Genomic DNA, 22261 nt, shown 5'->3' on the forward strand with positions numbered 1-22261 from the left:
TGAGTGTTGTTCTCTTCAATGAATTTATTCCATTTTAGTTTGGACAATAATTATTTGCACATATTTTTTGTCCCTTTGACATTTTGGAAGCTCCTTAAGGTCTGCGACTGGAGATGATTCATATCTTTAAACTATCCGTGTTCCAGATGCTTGCACAGAACAAATACTTGGTTTTGTTGAGCGGGATTTTAGAAAGATTCTTTTTTATACCATTTCCCCTTGCCCAGTTGTACAAGTATGGTTCTGTCTGGCCTTACTAAGAATAGTAGGTCTAAAATGCGGACATCAGAATGTAATTGATGACATCATTTTATAGATAGATATTTTAACTCAAACAAGGTGAATCAGAATGGGGATGGGGACAGAAAATTTACTCCTCAATTTGTCTTCCACATTCAAAAATGATATATTGGATCTATACGTATTTAAGGTCATATGGTAGAAAGGAAAGTGTACTCCAACAATATATCTTTTTTATAAGTAGCTCCAATAAGTAAATTTGGGGGATGGGAATTTTTTTTTCAAAAGAAATATGAAAGGCAAAACAATTGGAATGTGGAAAGCTGGCATTACAAATTAAGACGCTACACTCATGTGAAGAAATCCAAGAATCAGAAGGGAGAAAAATAGTGAAGAGGATTTGGATAAAGAGCAATAGAGGCAGTAGTAATTGCTTGAACAGAATATGCTACGAATAGAATGGACATAAAGAGACTAGCAATGAAAAAATTCATGAAATTGATCTTAAATTTGTCACAGAGAGGGGGGCGGAGCCAAGATGGCGAAGTGAAAGCAACGACTCACCCAAGCTCCTGGAAAAACTCCTCTGGATATTTCTGGGGGGAGAGTCTGACCAGACTTTGGAGGTATAGAATCCAGTGGGTGACGGACTTTGACGGATTCGGAGCCCTGGTTGGACTGGAGGGTCCACGGGAGGGATCTGTTCCGCGGGGGTAAGACCCCGGCGCACACCGCAGAGTGGTCGGCGCGACAGGGCGGAGGGGACCTGAGGGGCCCGAGAGTGGCGGGCGAGACCAGCGGAGCAGGAGATAAGCCAGGCCAAGCCGATGAGAGCCACTGAGTGCCAGATATCAGCGCAGCAGCCCTTAAAACCTTCAGCCTGAAGACTGGACTTCGGTGGGTCAGCTACTTGAACTTCCAGGAGTTGGGATGGCGGAGTGATCAGTAAGTGCTCTCTCCTCCCCCCTGATGACCGTGAGGGAACCACAAAATTCTTCCCCAGATTAATCCTGGATCAGCGGGAACAGTAGAAGGGGGTGGGTGGTCTCACAACACCAGAGGCTGGAAAAGTGGCAAGGGGGGATTCTTCCTACTGTGGTGGAGGCGATCTGGAGGGACAGACGACCCAGGGCAGAGAAAATTCGCACTGAGACCCAGGCAAGCCTCAGAGCCAGGAGACAAGCCCCAGGAGGGGCGGGAACATGCATTAACTTCTAGGCGTAGCCCAGCCCTCCAGGGGAAAAGGGAAGACAATAGGGAAGCTGGGATCACCATCCCCTGACCTTGCCTTTGCCTCAAGTCAGCTGAGGAGATCTCCTGAGACCAGACCTCCCCTCCCACACACCTAACAAGCTAACCCCAGGGTTGATCTGGGAAACAACCAAAAAAAAAAAAAAAAAAGCCTGCTTTCAGCCTAGACACACAGCAGCCCAACTTAAAAGATCTGTATCTTCTGACTGAAAGAACCAAAAGCTACAACACTCAGCCAACATCATGAATCCGAAAAAGCAGACGAAAAGTGAAAAAAACCATAGAATCTTTCTATGGGGATAAGGACCAAAACACAAACACCAAAGAGGTCAGAGCTGAGACTGTACTTCCATCTGAAACCTCAGATGGGACTATGAATTTCTCGCAAGCACAACTAGATTACCTGGAACGTCTGAAGAAGGATATAAAAGAAAAACTGGCCAATGATTTTAAAATTATAAAAAAAGAATTCACTGATGAGAACATCACTCTGAAAAGAAAAATTGAAGAAATAGAAAAGGAAGTTCAAAAATTAACTGGAGAGAATAACTCCCTAAAAGGAAGAGTTAATCAAACGGAAAAGGAAACCCAAAACCTAATTGGGAAAATTGAACAGATGGAAAAGGAAACCCAAAACCTAACTGGGAAAATTGGTCGAATGGAAAAAGAAATACAAAAATTAAATGGAGAAAATAGCTCCTTAAAGGGAAAAATTGGTCAGATGGAAAAGGAAATGCAAAAGCTAACGGAAGAAAACAATACGATGAAGATTAGAATTGGGCAAGTAGAAACTAATGACTCAATGAGGCAACAAGAATCAGTCAAACAAAATCTAAAGAATGAAAAGATAGAAGAAAATGTAAAATATTTAATTGGAAAAACAACTGACCTGGAAAATAGATCCAGGAGAGAAAATCTAAGAATTATTGGCCTGCCAGAAACCCATGATGAAGAAAAGAGTCTGGACAACATCTTCCAGGAAATCATCAAGGAAAACTGCCCAGAAGTACTAGACTCAGAGGGCAAAATACTCATCGAAAGAATCCACCGTTATCCTCCCGAAAGGGATCCCAAACTCAAAACCCCAAGAAATATAGTTGCCAAATTCCAGAGCTATCAAGTGAAGGAGAAAATACTACAAGCAGCCAGAAAGAAACAATTCAAATATCAAGGACACACAGTCAGGATCACACAGGACCTTGCAGCTTCTACATTAAAAGATCGAAAGAACTGGAACCCAATATTCCGTAAGGCAAAGGAGTTGGGACTTCAACCAAGGATCAACTACCCAGCAAAGTTCAGCATAACATTTCACGCAAGGAGAAAGTCATTCAACGAAATAAGGGATTTCCAGAGCTTCCTCACCAAAACGCCAGAACTCAATAGACAATTTGATCTTCAAATGCAGGTCTCCAGAGAATCATAAAAAGGTAAGCAGAGGGGAAAAAACAAAAACAAAAACTTACTACTCAATTAGGGCAAACTGTTTACCTCCCTGTAAGGGAAGATGATACCTGTTAATCTTGAGAACTGTGCAGCTATTAGGATAAAAGGGATATATGTAGAGGCAATGGGCATAAAGTAAATGATGTCATGTCAAAAATATGATTTAAGTATGAGAAGGGAATGTAATAGGAGGTGTGGAAAGGGGGAAGCAGAAAATGGCAAATTATATCACAGGAAGAAGTACAAAACTATAGTAGAGGGAAGGAGGGGAGGGAGATGAGCATTGTTTGAGAAGTACTCTCATCTGATTTGTTCAAAGGAGGGAACAATAATCTTAAGTAGATAATCCTAATTAGCTCTATAGGTAGTAGGAGGGGAAGGGGGAAGAAAGGGGAGGGTGGCTAAAAGGGAGGAAAGAAGCAATAAGAGTAAAGGGGAGTAAAAGGGAGGGGGGCTAAAAGAAGGAGGGGAAGGCTGCAGGAGGAGGGGGAGAAAAGTGAATACTATTGAGGAGGGGAAGGGAGACGGGAGAGCTAAAAGCACAAATGGTGGGAAAGAGGTTGGAGGGAAATACACAGATTGTAATCATAACTGTGAATGTGAATGGAATGAACTCTCCCATAAAACGGAGACGGATAGCAGAATGGATTAAAAGCCATAATCCAACAATATGCTGCTTACAAGAAACACATTTGAAATGGGGGGATACACATAGGATAAAGGCCAAAGGATGGAGCAGAATATATTGTGCTTCAGCTCATGTAAGAAAGGCAGGAGTAGCAATCCTAATCTCAGACAAAGCAAAAGCAGAAATAGATCTAATCAAAAGGGATAAGGATGGAAACTATATCCTGCTAAAAAGCACCATAGACAATGAAGCAATATCATTACTAAACATGTATGCTCCAAGTGGTATAGCATCCAGATTCTTAGAGGAGAGGTTGGGGGAGTTGAAGGAAGAAATTGATAGCAAAACTATACTAGTGGGGGACCTCAACCTCCCCGTCTCTCAACTCGATAAATCCAACCTCAAAATAAACAAGAAAGAGGTTAAGGAGGTAAATAAAACTCTGGATAAGGTAGATATGATAGATCTATGGAGAAAATTAAATGGGAATAGAAAGGAATATACCTTTTTCTCAGCGGTACATGGAACATTTACAAAAATTGACCATGTACTAGGACATAAAAATCTCACAATCCAGTGCAGAAAGGTAGAGATAATCAATGCATCATTTTCAGATCATAATGTATTAAAAATTACATGTAATAAAAGGCCATGGAAAGAGAAACCAAAAATCAATTGGAAACTAAATAATCTAATTCTAAAGAAGGGTTGGGTTAAAGAAGAAATCATAGAAACAATCAAAAATTTCATTCAAGAGAATGACAATAGTGAGACAACATACCAAAACTTATGGGATACTGCAAAAGCAGTTATTATGGGAAGTTTTATATCTTTGAATGCTTACATAAATAAAATAGAGAAAGAGGAGATCAATGACTTGGGCTTGCAGTTGAAAAAGCTAGAAAAAGAACAAATTGAAAATCCCCAAGTAAATACCAAATTAGAAATAATGAAAACCAAAGGAGAGATTAATAAAATTGAAATTAAGAAAACTATTGATTTAATAAATAAAACCAATAGTTGGTTTTATGAAAAAACTAATAAAATTGATAAACCTTTGGTCAATCTGATTAAAAAAAAGAAAGAAGAAAACCAAATTACTAATATTAAAAATGAAAGGGGTGAACTCACCTCCAACGAGGAGGACATTAAAACAATAATTAGAAACTACTTTGCCCAACTTTATGCCCACAAATTCGATAATCTAAATGAGATGGATGAATATTTTAAAAAATACAAATTGCCCAGATTAACAGAAGAGGAAGTGGAATACTTAAACAACCCCATCTCAGAAAAAGAAATTGAACAAGCCATCAATGAACTCCCTAGGAAAAAATCTCCAGGGCCAGATGGATTCACAAGTGAATTCTATCAAACATTTAAAGAACAGTTAATTCCAATACTACATACACTATTTTTGAAAATCGGGGAAGAAGGAGTCCTCCCAAATTCTTTCTATGATACAAATATGGTTTTGATACGCAAACCAGGAAGAGACAAAACAGAGAAAGAAAATTATAGACCAATTTCCCTAATGAATATAGATGCAAAAATTTTAAATAAGATTTTAGCAAAACGAATACAGCATCTTATCACGAGATTAATACATTATGATCAGGTAGGATTCATACCAGGACTACAGGGCTGGTTCAATATTAGGAAAACTATTAGCATTATCAATCACATCAACAACAAAGCTAACAAAAACCACATGATTATCTCAATAGATGCAGAAAAAGCTTTTGACAAAATACAACATCCATTCCTACTAAAAACATTGGAGAACGTAGAAATAAAGGGAATTTTCCATAAAATAATAAGCAGTATCTATCTAAAACCTTCAGCAAGCATTATATGCAATGGGGATAAGCTAGATGCATTCCCAATAAGATCAGGGGTGAAACAAGGTTGTCCATTATCACCACTATTATTCAATATGGTACTAGAAATGTTAGCTGTAGCAATTAGACAAGATAAAGATATTCAAGGAATAAGAATAGCCAAAGAAGAAACTAAGTTATCACTCTTTGCAGATGATATGATGATTTACCTAGAGAATCCCAGAGATTCAAGTAAAAAATTACTTGAATTAATAAACAACTTTGGCAAAGTTGCAGGTTACAAAATAAACCCACACAAATCTTCTGCATTCCTATATATTAGCAACAAAGTCCAACAGCAAGAGATAGAAAGAGAAATCCCATTTAAAGCTAGGGTAGACAGTATAAAATACTTAGGAGTCTACCTGCCAAAACAAACCCAGGGATTATATGAACACAATTACAAGACACTTTTTGCACAAATAAAGTCAGATTTAAGTAAGTGGAAAAACATTAGTTGCTCATGGATAGGCCATGCTAATATAATAAAAATGACAATTCTACCTAAATTAATTTACTTATTTAGTGCCATACCAATTAAACTATCAGACAATTACTTTCTAGAGCTGGATAAAATAATATCAAAATTCATTTGGAAAAACAAAAGGTCCAGAATATCAAAGGGACTAATGAAAAGAAATGCTTGGGAAGGTGGCCTAGCGCTACCAGACCTCAAACTCTACTATAAAGCAGCAATTATCAAAACCACTTGGTATTGGCTAAGAAACAGAGAGGTAGACAAGTGGAATAGACTTGGCACTCAAGATGCAGTAGGCAAGCAATATAGCAACCTTCTGTTTGATAAACCCAAGGACCCCAGCTTCTGGGATAAGAACTCATTGTTTCACAAAAATTGCTGGGAAAACTGGATAACAGTGTGGCGGAAATTAGGCATAGACTCATACCTGACACCGTACACAAGAATAAAGTCCAAATGGGTACATGATTTAGGTATAAAGATTGATACCATGAATATACTGGAGAAGCAAGGAATAGTGTATTTATCAGATCTATGGAGAAGGGAAGAATTCTTTACTAAAGGAGAGATAGAAAGCATTATGAAATGCAAAATGGATAACTTTGAGTACATTAAACTGAGAAGTTTTTGCACAACCAAACCCAATGCAACCAAAATCCGGAGGGATGTAGTAAATTGGGAAAGAATTTTTACAGCTAAGCTCGGGGATACAGGCCTCATTTCTAGAATATATAGAGAACTGACCCAAATGTATAATCATACAAGTCATTCCCCAATTGATAAATGGTCAAAGGATATGAACAGGCAATTTTCAGAAGAAGAAATTAAAGCTATCTATAATCATATGAAAAAATGCTCTAAATCACTATTGGTTAGAGAGATGCAAATCAAAACAACTCTGAGGTACCACATCACACCTATAAGATTGGCAAACATGACAGAACAAGAAAATGATAAATGCTGGAGAGGATGTGGGAGAGTTGGAACACTAATTCATTGTTGGTGGAGCTGCGAGTGCATCCAACCATTCTGGAGAGCAATTTGGAACTATGCCCAAAGGGCTACAAAAATGTGCATACCCTTTGACCCAGCAATATCGCTACTAGGACTGTATCCCCAAGAGATCATAAAAATGGGAAAGGGTCCCACATGTACAAAAATATTTATAGCAGCACTCTATGTAGTTGCCAAGAACTGGAAGTCAAGGGGATGTCCATCAATTGGGGAATGGCTGAATAAATTATGGTATATGAATGTAATGGAGTACTATTGTGCCATAAGAAATGATGAACAAGAAGACTTCAGAGAGGCCTGGAAGGACTTATATGAGCTGATGCTGAGTGAAAGGAGCAGAACCAGGAGAACTTTATGCACAGCAACAACCACAGTGTGTGAGAGTTTTTTCTGGTAGACTTAGATTTTTGTAATAACACAAGAACTTCTTACAAAAAAAAAAAAATCCCAATGGTGGTTCTCAAGGCAAAATGCCTTCCACACTCAGAGAGAGAAATATGGAAGTCACTCAAATAATGTAACAGATCATGTTTGTGTATGTGTATGTGTTTGTGTATCATGTTCTGATTTGTTATATGATTTCTTTCATTTATCTTAGTCTGACTACATAGCATGACTATAGTGAAAATATACTCAATAGGAAAGTATATGTAGAATCTATACAGAATTATATGCAGTCGTGGGGAGGGAGGGGGGGAGTGGGGGGTAGGTGGGGGGGATAAAATCACAATTGTATGGCAGTGATTGTTAAACATTAAAAAATAAAAAAAAAATTTGTCACAGATCTATGACATGGTAGTTTCATGGAACTCTAATTGTTAAGACTTATACTAAAGTATTTTATCTCTGTCAAAAGTAGTAAAGTGAATAATTCCATGTCTTGTTTCCATAGCTAAAAAATTCCTACTATGTGCTAGGCTCTGTACTGAGCATTGAGAATACTAAGACATTTATGCCAACTTACAGAAGGTAAGTGCCCTTCCTCTCTTTTATTAAATGATAAATTATAACAGATAAACGTTTTATATGGAATGGGTAGAAATCACTCTTCTGTGCTTCTCTTCCTAGTAGTTGTAGGAAACTAAATATACTTTCTTGCTAGATTTGTTTTGTTTCCCCTCGGGTTTGGGGGGGGGGATACTCTTTAGTATTTTTCTGTAGAATATAACTTTATTATAAATTGAAAAAATAATCTTAAATGCAATTCAATGGACACTAGGATATTAATGTTTTCAAGATGAATCATAGAATCTGGAGATCATGGAGTCCTCTACACCCACCCAAATTCTCAGGAAAGATCTAATAAGTTGACTGTAGGTTCTGGAGCCTGAGCTATTCAGGGACTAGAAGCCCATGACAGAATGGTTTTATGAACACACAAGAGAACTCTGGCTTTATCATCCTCAGAAAATACCATCAAAAAACATAAAGGACTAGGATCTATGAAGGAAAATGAAATGATGTAAGAGTCTGAAAAGTATTTTACATCTGAAGAAGAAACATAGTTCTTTACAGACCTTTTAAATATTTACCCAAAGTAGGGAAGTAATAATTATAGCTATATTGACAGCAATGCTTCCTATCTCAGTATAATTGCAGTGGGCTTAGCTTATGGTAGGCTTATATGAGGACCAACAATAAGAATAAATGAAATATGAATTATTTGTATCTTGCTATGTCTCCATTAAGTATATGAATCTCTTAGATTTTTTAAAAAAATTATTCTACATTTGCATAAATGTATTGAATCCTGAATGGAAATTTGATTTCTGATCTTCAAGCAATCAGTTGAGCAAGTATTCAAATTAAAAGCTATGAATTTGCATTTTCTTGTAGCAGTTACATATGGTTCAATGTCTTTATGACCAAGATTAGGAAAACAAAAAGTGCAACTATCAATCTGAAATGACTAGGGCTATGACAGACTATATGAGTACATTCAGAAGGTGTTTTGGATTGCTTATCTCTAATGCAATAAATAGGTCCTTGGGTATGAAAATCAAGACCAAACATGGAGAAAATTAAAGAGAAGGTGCAGGTTGATGTAGGTGGTCTCTTATGGCCGTTTTAGTTAGCTTTGGTCCATTCTATCTTCCACTTTTTACAAACTCATTCCTTTCATTATAATACCTTATTATTTAATCTACATGGGGTGCTGGTTTCTCTCTGCCTGGTTACCAACCTACTCGCTCAGAACTTCCTTGCATGTGTGGTTCCTAGTTCCTAAGTAATATTCTGACAGCTGATCTAAATCACGTGTTAAAGAGATTACATACAACAAAACAATATCTTTAATCATGAATCTTCAGGCAGCATGAAACGGAGAACTTGAACATTTAAGGGAGTTTGGGCTATATTGCAATTGCAATGACTTTTCCAATGTCCTCTTAAAGCTTATGGCCTAAGTGACTACTGAAAGAGTGATCACAGTCTGTCAATCAATAAGCACGTTGTAAGACACTACTGTGGACCAGACATTGTGCTGGTGATACAATAGCAAAAGTAAAAATCATCCTTAACATCAAAGACTTTAGAGTCTAGATGAGAAAAATTGGATATGTGTGTATGTAAGTATGTATATATACACAAATATATATACATATAGATGTATATGCTTGTATGAATATATGTATATGTAGGTACATATGTCTGTAACAATATATAAAAATAAATATAAAATAGATGCAAATCAATTTCAGGGGTCAGTACAAGAAGCTGAGTGAATCAGGAGAGAGCTCATGTGGAAGGTAGCATTTGAGCTAATACCTTTAAGACCTAGGGATTCTGAGAGACTTTGTGAAGAGAAAATGCATTCGAGGCAGAGGGAAGAGATATATGAAAGGCACATAGTTGGGAGATGGAATGCTATGTATTAGAGAGATTCTTGAGTTTGAGTATGAAAGTGGCATGCTCAGATTTGTGTTTTAGGAAAACCAGTTTGGCAGCTGCGTAAAGGATGACTTGAAGAGGGGGCAGTTGAGTCAGAAGCATCAGTTAGGAGGCTACTGCAATAGTCTATCAGGGGTGGGGAACCTGTGGCCTCAAGGCCACATGTGGCTTTCTAGGTCCTCAAGTGCAACGCTTTGACTGAATCCAAATTTGACAGAACAAATTCCCTCAATAAAAGAATTTGTTCTCAAAAACTTGGACTCAGTCAAAAGACCACACCTAAGGATCTAGGAGGACATATGTGGCCTCAAGACCACAGGTTCCTCAACCCTGGGATAGACTAAAGCATCTCTAACGTAGAGAGGAGACTTAATGAGTGAAGAGAGTGGGGTTGATATGAAAGGTATTTTAGAGATAGAAAGAACAAGATGTGGAAACTGAATGGATATGTGGGATGGGAATCATATGATAAAGATATAATATACTGATAAATCTGAGTCACTAAAAGGATAGTGGTGTCCCTGAAAGAAATAAGAAAATTCAAAAAAGGAACTCTGTTGGGGAGTAGAAATAATGACTTTTGTTTTAGACACTCTGAGTTTGAGATATTTACAAGATATCCAGTATATATCAAATAAGCAATAATATGGTTCTGGGACTTAGGAGAGAGACAAGGGAAAGACATGTGGATATGGTACTTATCATCAAAGAGACATTAAATAAACCCACATGAAACAATAAGGGCACTAAGAAAGAGCATTTAGTGAGATTATAGAAGACTACCTAGAACAAAGCCTTGGAATATGCCCACAGAGAGCATAATGATGATGATGATGATGATTAACTAAGAGACACCAACAATAAATAATCATACTGACAGGAAAACAGAGAGAGCAGGGTCAGAATAACACCAAGAGATAACATAGGAAAAAGTGTTTCAGAGTGTCAAATGCTGCACAATAGTCAAGAAGAATGCTTGAGGAAAGATCACCTTAGTAGATGGAATACTAGAGGAATGGAAATTATAATGGAGGCAATAAGGTCAGGAGGGAAAGTGATTTAGGGTACAAATAAAGGATTCCACTTTTTCAGGAGAAGGATGTCTTCATAAAAGACTGGAGTAAAGGAGGGGAGATGAGAGATAATATTAAAATATACCTTCATAAATGAATATTTGGGATGCCAAAATTCATTTATATTAAAAAATTAGAAATTCTCAAATTTGTCCTGCCTGTCCCTGATTCTGTCTTTTCTACAATATATACAAAATATCTCCAACATCAACCGTGCTATTTCTGCCTATTGAAATCTTACCCACTTTCTGAAAGTTTTATTGTCTCCAGAAATATGAAATCATCTCTGATCTTGCCAAGCAGAATTAAGCTCTCCCTCTCATAAATATCTCTGAACTTCTTTTAATCTTCCCATGTAATTATCTTTTTCTACTTAAAATTGCAATTATTCACACATTTTTTGACACCCTGAAAGACTGGAAGCTTGTGGAGGCCTATGACTAGAAAACGTTCATCTTTTAACTATCCTGGTCTATGATAGATGATTGTACACAGTAGATATTGATAAAAGTTTGCTAAAAAAAATTATCATTGATTCATACTACCTTGCAATTCCTTTGTTCTATGTCTAAATAAATGGATGAGTTTCTGTATGACCTTACAGAGAGCAGTAAGTCCATAATGGATGAATTAGGGTGTAATTCATGAGTCCATGAGGAAAGATGGTTATTTTAAATCAGGCAAGATGAATCAGAATCCAGAAGAGCAGTTATTATCTGTGCTGCCTTCTGTATAAAATGTGAAACATACCTCTTACTGATGGAGGGGCTTTTGTGAGTTCTGTAGTTGGGAATGGATTTGCTTTTCAAGATGGCATATTTTTTTGACCAAAGAAGAGCAGAAAATTAAATGAGTCAAGTGGAGGTCACATCCCTACTTCTGTCTTCATTTGCATAAAAATTCCAAGCTGTTGGCATAATTATGACATCAAAATATCTTGAATGGAGTACACATTCTGAGCAGTGAATATAATTTAAAATTGCTAGAGAATCTATATAACTATTAGGCTTAAAAACAATCATTTGTTTATAAAAAAAACAAGTTTGCCCTTGCCTCAAAACTTCAAGTCAGCCCTGGAATCATGAACCCAACTTAGTCAGCAAGATTCTGAGACTTCTTTTGTGACCCCTGGAAAATGATATAACTTGCTGGAACACTTGAATAATGTAATTTCCTAAGTAATTTCTGAATAAAATAGTAAAAAGACTACTGAGGAAACCTATTTCATGGAAATCTTGAGATGAATGTGCTTGAAAACACTGGACATCATATATTTAAGATATATTATTACTGTTATTTTCAATATGAGAACCTTGTTCATAAATTCTCAAATGCTTTGAAATATTAAACAACCCTAAAGATAATTTACTTCAGTGGTTCTTGATCATTTTTGGGTCAGAGGTCACTTTTATGAAAAATAAATTTGCAAAAATAAATTCTTATATAAAATTAAAATACATACGACTAAAAATGAAACCTTTTATATATAAAACAATTATAAAAAATAAAGACATGTTCATTGACTTCAGGTTAATATCCTCTGATCTAGATCAATGCCCTAACCTACCAAATGATAAAATAGGTAGACGGAGCTGTGAATTGCCCAACATTGCACAGAAGACCTGAACTAAGGTCCACTGGCATCTGATAAAATGAATGTTGTGCTTGTTATTTGGCAGATGCTTCTTTTCCCTGAAGATAAAGTCAAGAGAAGACCCAGAATATGGCCAACTTCACAATGGTGAGAGGATTCCTCCTCATGGGTTTTTCCAAAACCTGGGAGTTGCAGGTCTTGCATGCCATGCTGTTCTTACTGATCTACTTGGTGGCTCTGATGGGAAATCTACTCATCTTCACCCTCATCTCTCTAGATGGGCACCTCCACAATCCCATGTACTTTTTTCTGAAGAATCTATCCTTTTTAGATTTTTGCCTTATTTCTACCACAGTTCCCAAATCTATTGTCAATTCTCTGAGTTGTAGCCATTCAATTTCTTCCTTAGGGTGTATGTTACAGTTCTTTTTAGTGATTTTATTTTCAGGGTTGGAGATTTTTCTCCTCACAGCAACTTCCTATGACCATTATGTGGCCATCTGTCAGCCCCTGCACTATGATGTCATCATGAACAAAGGAAACTGTTTGAGGATGGCAGTTGTCTCCTGGATCACTGGAGGTTTGTTTGGAGTCCTATATTCTGCTAATACATTTTCATTGACATTCTGTGGCTCCAATGAGATCCATCAATTCTTCTGTTATACCTCTTCCTTACTTAGGATCTTCTGCTCTGATTCATACATTGCAGTTCATGTGACTGTGGCTATTAGAATCATCATAGGGACTTTATGCTGTATTTCCATAGCTATATCTTATGGCCATATATTCTCAACTGTACTGAAAATTCAAACCACAGAGGGGCGATCAAAAGTCTTCTCCACTTGCCTTCCTCATCTCGTTGTTCTACTGATTTTTATTACAACTGCATTCATGGATTATCTAAAACCACCTTGGGACTCTGCTTCCATTCTAGATCTGCTGTTACCTGTGTTCTATATAGTAGTGCCCCCAACTTTGAACCCTGTCATTTATAGCTTGAGGAATAAGGACATACAGATTTCTGTGAAGAAGCTAATGTCCAGGAAATACTTCTCAGAGAGATTAATACCAAAGTCTTTTCCATGACCAGCGGGAATGAAAGAAGGAAGGAAAGAAAGAAGAAGAAAAGGAGGGAGGAAATCTATATTATGCTTTATGTGTTTACTGACAAGCTTTTATTCCTTGTGTGCTTTTATCAAGATCATCATATATGATAACTGCATATACTCATGTTACCCAAATTATAACTATATTTTACATTTCTGTGATTTTTTATAATTTTAAAGTGCTTTCACAACCTAGAATCTGATCCCTATAATAACTGTAAGAGGTGATTAATAAAGATATAATTAGCACTATTTTAGATTTAAATGAGAGTTAAATAAAGTTATTTCGTAGCTATCTCTACATGTTTAGTGCCTTGTTCAAGGTCATACATAAGAAATGTCATAATCTTGACTCAATCAAGACTTTCAGGTAAAATTACTTTCAATATTACCATATCATGCAAATGATTGTTAAATAAAAAGTTTTCATACCAAAAGTGGGGGTTTTTTGGTCTAGATAGGTGATTTTAATGGCCTAGGAAACTCCTAAAGGGGAAATTCTCTACCAACATAGTTTTAGAAAGTTACAGGGGAAGTGATAGCTTAAATGACTTGACTATAGTCACACAACGAAAATATAGGACTAGAATCCATGTCTTCCTGATTTTGAGACACATACTTCATCTGCTCCACAGCACTGCCTCAAAAGTAAACTCATAATGTAAGGACCTTCAAACACATTACTTTCTGAGAATTGCTTTTCTGTCCACAAAGAAAAAAAATACTTTTGATTGCACTTACAAATATAAAAAAGGATCAGAAATCCAGCCAAGGATATCAAATCACATTTAATTTAGGCTGTACCTGTATCTAAAACATCCAAAACAAGCCATCATCCAGCTTTTATGGGAGGAAAATTGATGAGGAAGCTCATTCCACATTACGATTATTCTAATACTTGGGAAGATTGCCCTAAACTAAAAACTTCCTCTTTACTATGCCCACTGATTAGCTGGCCCAATCCTGTCAGTATCTAAGATCTAATTCTCATGGGTCTGTCATATTTGGAGCAGCATAAGGTCTTATAGAAAGTTAGGATCTAATTACATAACTGTCAGATTCACCTAATATGTAGAACTTCATTTTAAAGAATATGTAGAACTTCAATTTAAATCTGTGCCATACCTCATCTAACATTATTTCTCTGCACTCTAATTTTAAACACAGGTAAATCCATTTGTTCACATATATTTAAAATTACACCAAGTGTGTGCCCACTGTATGGGACTTTTGAATTAAGCTATGACTCGATGGTGACTATGAATATGCCGGCGTAGTTCTCAACTGCGAAGTATAAAAGATTCTTCATATAGAAGGCAGAAGAAAAACAATTATTTAGACTCCATAAAGCCAAATTTCAGAAGCAGAAAGCAAAATCTGTCATGGTGACCAAGAAGTTAATAAACATGATCACTTCAGGGGGCAAAGTCATTCCCAAGCCTCCCCCACTCTGCTGGGGCCTCCTCACAAGCAAATGCTCAAAATCCTGAGCCTTACCATGCCTGCCTGCCTACATCCTCTCTCTTCTGCCCTGACCACTGTTGGTAATTTCCTCTAGGTTCTGCTCCACCCTTCCTGTTCCACCTGTTCAGCAAGCTCCTCCTACCACATGTGACTTGGACTTCCAGGTTATTTAAGCAGGTCACAAGGGCATATTAATGAATCAGAAAGATCTTTCCATTTAAATTGCTATTACATATGGCCCCAAGATCTTTTGAATTCATTACATAGGTTGGTGGGGCAATGGGTATCAACAGGGATAACAGAGAATAAGCATGTAAAACAATATCTCAGGTAATTGGTGTTAATAGAACTTCATATCAGTACAACAGGGATCACACAAAAATGATCATATAAAACAATATTTTTCTGTGGGGCTTAAGCATAAGTACCCTATCATTCCCCCCTCGAATGAATAGAGCATGGGGTAAGGGGCAAAGATTTCTTCTTCCATTGCTAATTCCTGTTGAAATTGGACATAGAGCTGTCCCTGCCCTCAAGAGGTCCCATTTGAGAGATCAGTTCTTTAACTGGCATCTGGAGTTTGGTTGACTTCAGGTCTAGAGATGACATATCACTGTCGTGGATAGGGGCGGACATCAGCTTAAGCAATGAGACATCTGCAGATGGAGGGTACTAAGCCTATAGGAAACAAATCTAGTAAACAAGTTAACAGACAAAAATCCCAAAAGAAACCAGAAGACAATAACGAGAAGCAGGGCAGATACATGGAGTCCATGAACCCACCATTATAGCCTCATTCATGCTAGAATATATGAGTTAAGGGTACAATTTGGTAATCATCCTCTCCTGAATAAACAACAATTACAGTATTATCTTTCCTATGTGCTATAATTTCTGCAGCCTTTGGAATATCGTCTGGCTTCTGATTTACAAATACTTTATCTCACAATTTTATTCTATCAGTAGTACACAGTCCTTCAGTTTCTCTGCTAGTTATTTCAGCAGAAGGGTGAGTTTTCACAAGGGCTATTGTTTCACAAGGAATAATGATCACTTGAACTATTCTATAATTTTTATAAAACTGTATGAGTTCATCACCTACATTTTGGAATGTCACAATAATTTCTTCTTGATAATTAGAATCTATTACTACAGCCAATCCATGTATTCCTCGAGTTGCTAATCCTAATTTAGGTAATATTCATCCAAAATGATTCTTAGGGATTCTCATACATATACCATTATAGATTATTCTTATTTCTTTCCTAAACAATCAAAAGTCCTCTAAACAATGTAAATCATATCCTGCCAAACCAGGTATCCCTGGATAGAGTGCCAGGACATCGGGCCTCACAGTTCAATACTCAACTTTTAGGATCTTATTTGCTTGTTCCTTCCTAATTTGCAGATTTGGGGGTCATCAATCTGGCCAGAGGTGTACTTCTTCCCAATGGTCTATTATTCAAATTACATAAAGCAATGAAAAATAATATTTCCAACTTTGATAAGGATTATTAAAACTTAACTTCCTTAAATGTTCTTTCAATAATCCATTCATTCTTTCAATCGGGTCAGCTGGGTGGTGCAGTGGATAGAGCACCAGTATAGGAGTCAGGAGGTCCTGAGTTCAAATCTCACCTCAGACACTTGACACTCACTAGCTGTGTGACCTTGGGCAAGTCATTTAACCCCAATTGCCTCATCCTGGGTCATCTCTAGTCATTAATATCTGGTCACTGGAACCAGATAACACTGGAGGAGAAGTGAGGCTGGTGAACTGTACAGCCCTCCCTCACTCAAAACAAAGTGGGGTGCAAGTCATGTCATCATTTCTCTGATGGCATGGTCTTCTTTGGCAACAAAGAACAAATACACATTCTTTCAACTAATCTAGACACTTGTGGATAATATGGAATATAATATATCCATTCTATGTTATATAATACACCATATCTCTTCATTTCCTTACCTTTGAAATGTGATCCATTGTTGCTTTGTGTCTGCATTGGGGTTCCATAGTACAGATTAATGATATCTAAAGTTTTACAGGTGTTTTTCTGGGTTTTTATTCTTAGAGGGACAAGCCACTAGTATACCTGAATAGGTTTCAACACAAGTATGTACAAATTTGCACTTTTTAACTTGTGGTAGGAGTTCAATATAATCAATTTGCCAAATCTAGACTGGTACTTTTCCCATTTCTATTTCTCCAGTTACTCCCCAAGGAGCAATTCATTCCTTTTCTAAATGACACATATAACATTCTTCTGCTACTTGTTTAAACAATGAATGAAAGATACTAATATCTTGTTCTTGTGCCCACTGGTATGTGGCCTGAACCCCTAAATGGATGCCTGTTTGATGGACCCATTTTACTAGTACAAGATCATCAGTTGCAGTCAGAGAATGGACAATATATTGCATAACAATCTTTGTTAGTCAATCAGCTTGTGCATTGTACTCACACTATGGCATGGTGAGGTCCATGTGAGCATCTACATGAAAAACTAAAAAATTAGTAATCAAAGACATATTCCATTTAGCTTATAGCTTCCCATAATTCTTTGCCTCAGACTTATCTGCCATGAATTTCCCAATTTTTATTTTTCCACATGGACATCCATGTAGCTATTCCATTAGCTACCATGCATGAATCAGTGAATATATAACACTGTTCACCTTGTTCTTTTTTGATACTTTGATGTGCAGCCATAAGTTCAGCATATTGACTACTTCCACATAACCCAGTACTTTCCAAAGTATTCCTAATACATGAGTTATAGATTTTCTCTTTCAACATCTTTTGTGGCCCAAATATTTTGCTTTCCCATCAGTAAACCATGCTTGTCTCTTCTGTTCTTCAGTTAATTCATCATATTCCTCATTTCATTTAACAGAGGACTGTAACAACTGTTGATATAATTCAGAGGGTAGCTCTGATTCATCCAAATGTTCAGCCACAATCCTATGACAAATAGTGGGGCTATGTAGATATCCTTGTGGAAAGCATGGAAAGGTATATTATCAGCCTTGTCAAATGAAGACAAATTGATCCCACTGTTTTGTACCTATTGCGATACTAAAGAAAGCGATGGCTACCTCAATAACTGTGTACCAAGTCCTAGAGTATTTCTGGATCTTTTCTATTAAGGTAATGGTATCTGGAACAGCAGCACACAACAGAGCAGTGCCTGAAGGTGACCAGTGCAGGATCAGAGCTGCCCCAGACAATGCTGCCTCAACAAACCAGGAGAAGTTCCTGAACCCCAGAGGGTTGAAGCCAGCAACTGCGAACACCAGGACCCCAGGCTTGCCTCAGCACCCAAGGGGAACCAGGAAGACTCTAAAGCAGAAAGCTGAGCTTGCCTATGCTCTAGTTCAGCAGAGAACCCACCAGCATCCAGAACAACCTCGAGGACAACTGCAAGGAAACCCAAAAAGACCTCACCTGGCTTCTGCTTGCAAACATCAACCAGCTAAGAACCAGGTAAGCTGCAGCATTTTACCTTCTACCTGAAAGAACCAGAGGCCACAAAACACAAAGCCTCAAGTTTTAGGCACAAGAACTGTGGGACAGAGCTCCCTGTGCCACAGATGCAGAGATCTACTATAAAAGCTAGGAAAGGGGTTATTATCATGAGTAAGAATCAAAGCGGAAACGACCACAGAATATTTCTATGGGGACAAGAACCAAAATACAAATACCAACGAGGTCAGCACTTGGACTGTACTCCCACCTGAAACTTCAGAACGGAAGATGAAGTGGTCTGAAGGACAAAGAGCCTTTTTGGAAGAGCTCAGGGAAGATTTCAAACCCAAAATAGAGAAGTAGAAGAAAAACTGGGTAATGATTTTAAAAATACGAAAAAAAGAATTCATTGAAGAGAACAGATCCTTAAAAAGGAGAACTGGACAAATGGAAAAGGAAGTACAAAACCTAATGGGTGAAAATAACTCCTTAAAAGGAATGATTGGACAGATGGAAAGAAGATGCAAAAGTTAACTGAAGAAAACAATATGATAAAAATTAGAATCAGGCAAGTAGAAGTTAATGAATCTATGAGACATAAAGAATCAGTCAATCAGAATCTAAAAATGAAAAGATAGAATAAATGTACAATATTTAATTGGAAAACCAAGTGACCTGGAAAATAGGTCCAGAAGAGAAAGTCTAAGGATTATTGGTCTACCAGAAAGCCATGATGAAAAAAGAGCCTGGACAATATCATCCAAGAAATCATCAAGGAATGTTGCCCGGAAGTTCTAGACCCAGAGGGCAAAATAGTCATAGAAAGAAGCCAATGTTCACCTCCTGAAAGAGACTCCAAACTAGAAACACCAAGGAATATCGCTGCTAAATTTCAGATCAAGTGAAGGAGAAAATACTGCACGCAGACAGAAAGAAACAATTCAAATATCTAGGATCTACAGTCAGGATCACACAGGACCTTGTAGCTTCTACATTAAAAGACCAAAGGAATTGGAATGCGATATTCCATAAGGCAAAGGAGCTGGGACTACAACCAAGGATTAATTACCCAGCAAAGTTGAGCATAATATTTCAGGCAATGAGATGGACATTCAATGAAATAAGAGATTTCCAGTCCTTCCTGATGAAAAGGCTGGAACTCAATAGAAAGTTTGATCTTCAAACGCAGGCCTCAAGAAAGGCACAAAAAGGTAAACAGGCGGAAAACTTGTTACACAATATGGGCAAACTGTTTACATTCCTATAAGGGAAGATGATGATTGTTAATCTGGAGAATTGCATATTTATTATAAAATGCAAAAGAGATATACATAGATAGAGGGAGTGTGTATAAATTAAATGATGTGATGATAACAAATGTAATTTAAGGATTCAAAGGGATTGTAATGGGAGATGTGAAAGAGAGGAGGCAGAAAATAATAAATTCCATCACAGGAAGACTGGATTCAAGGAGGGTACAACAAATTCAGTTAATTACAGAAATAAAAATAGCTCTGTAGGCAGTAGAAGAGAAAGGGGGAAGGAAAAGGGAGGGGAGGCTAAAAGGGAGGGAAGAAGTAATAACGGAAAAGGGGATTAAAATGGAGGGGGACTGAAAGAAGGGAAGGAAGACTCAGGGATGCATTGATCAAATATTAAAACACTATTGTGGAGGGGATGGGAGAAGGGAGAGCTAAAAGCATAAACAGGGGGAAAGAGGATGGAGAGAAAGACACAGATAGTAATCATAACTCTGAATGTGAATGGGATGAACTCTCCCATAAAATGGAGTAGGATAGCAGAATGGATTAAAATCCATAATCCAACAATTGTTGTTTACAAGAAACACATTTGAAACAGGGGCATACACACAGGGTAAAGTAAAAGCTTGGAGTAGACTATTCTGTCCTTCAGCTGATGCAAAAAAGCAGGAGTAGCAAGCAATTTTAATCTCAGACTAAGCAAAAGCAGAAATAGATCTTATTAAAAGAGATAAAGAACGAAACTATCTTCTGCTAAATGATGTAATTTCATTACCAAACATAAATGCTCCAAGTAGTATAGCATCCAGATTCTTAGAGGAGAAGTTAAGGGAGTTACTCAAAGAAATAGACAGCAAAACTATACTAGTGGAGGATCTCAACCTCTCCCTCTCTGAACATGACAAATCTACCCTCAAAATAAAAAAGAAAGAAGTTAAGGAGGTGAATAAAACTCTGGATATAGCAGATATAATAGATATCTGGAGAAAATTCAATGGGGAAAAAAAGGAATATACCTTTTTCTCAGCAGTACAGGGCACGTATACAAAAACTGACCATGTACTAGGCCATAGAAACCTCACAATCCAGTACAGAAAGGCAGAGATAGTCAATGCATCTTTCTCAGATCATAATGCAATAAAACTTATATGTAATCAAAGGTCATGGAAATATAAACCAATTCATATTTTTCTTGAAAACTTTTGATGTAGGAAATTTTACTTTGTTGTCTTTTGGTTGTATGTTTTGATATTTATTGTGACCAAAGTCTGATTCTATAGTCTGAATTTTTTACACTGTTTGCACATCTTCCCAGCCAAACATTTGACTTTCTAAATTCTTTTTCAAGGTAGGGCACAAGAATGGTAAAGAACATTTAAGTGGAGATCAGTGGAGATAGTAACAGCAATAATTACATAAAAAAGACAAAAGCAACGATGAATAAAGGGAAATGATCAGAAGCCTAGCACAGAGACATGATATGATAGCGATGGGGAGACTTTAAGTATTAAGATAAGTTCTCTCTCTCTCTCTCTCAGAAGTGAATAACTCCATCAAACATTTTCATATCTCAAAAAATGTCAATTATGTGTCAGGAAATATGTTGGATAAAAAGAGAGAGAGAAAATTTGTGCCAAAATTTTTAATGATACCCCTTCTTACAATAAGTGGAAAATTATGAAAGATAATGATTGTTGTGAGGTATGCTATTTTTTCTAAGAGCTGCAGAGGAATGTCTTTTGTTATGGCGTTGTTCTGTTGTTTGGGGGAGCAGTAGACTATTAATTTATAATCCTTTGGGGCATATTGAAAATTTTCTGAATCAAAAAATAATAATTTTAAATACGATTGAATGATTATTGGGATGTTTAAGGTGTTCTTAAGATAAACCATAGGATCTAGGTATCAAAAAGTTCTCAAGTGCCCCCTAATTCCCAAAGGCCATGCTAACAAGTTGATTCTAGGTTCTGGGATTTGAGCTTCTCAAGGACTGTGGAACCCTTAACACTGAATAACTATACAAAAACTCAGGAGATCTGTAGTTCTATCATCCTCAGAGAATCCCAGCACATTTAGACAACTTGAATCTCAGAAGGAAAATAAAATGATGTAAGAATACAGCAAATATATCAACCTCAGAGAAAGAACTGAAACAGATACTAAGAAACTTGATTCCTTAAAACCACTTTAAATGCTACAGATAAGTAGAAAAGTGATAAGCATAGCTAAGAAGACATCAGTGCTTCCCACTTCAGTGTCCTATAATGACTAAGAAAATGGTGATATAGAACTAGGAAAAGAAATTAGAAGAAAGGAAATGAAAAGTGTTTGTTAACTGGATATATGGATACCCATCACATTTGAACACTTACTCTATCTATACTTAAGCTTGCAGGTGCCTGAATAGAGAAAAGATAGTCTTATCTCAAGCAGTAAGTAGACTGAAGAGGTGAAGAGAATGAGGGGC

General features: G+C 37.0%; 1 protein-coding gene and 1 long non-coding RNA gene across 3 annotated transcripts in view; one reads left to right on the forward strand and one right to left on the reverse strand.

Moving 5' to 3' along the window:
* The window catches only part of LOC140516659 (uncharacterized), a 104776-nt gene that overhangs the window by 63305 nt on the left and 19210 nt on the right, over positions 1-22261 (reverse strand). The window lies entirely within an intron of this gene.
* LOC140516677 (olfactory receptor 14A2-like) lies at positions 12623-13579 on the forward strand. Its single transcript, XM_072627664.1, has one exon. The coding sequence runs from the start codon at positions 12623-12625 to the stop codon at positions 13577-13579; it is 957 nt and encodes a 318-aa protein (XP_072483765.1).

The sequence above is a fragment of the Notamacropus eugenii genome, chromosome Y (assembly GCF_028372415.1).
Source record: "Notamacropus eugenii isolate mMacEug1 chromosome Y, mMacEug1.pri_v2, whole genome shotgun sequence".
Classification (NCBI taxonomy): domain Eukaryota; kingdom Metazoa; phylum Chordata; class Mammalia; order Diprotodontia; family Macropodidae; genus Notamacropus; species Notamacropus eugenii.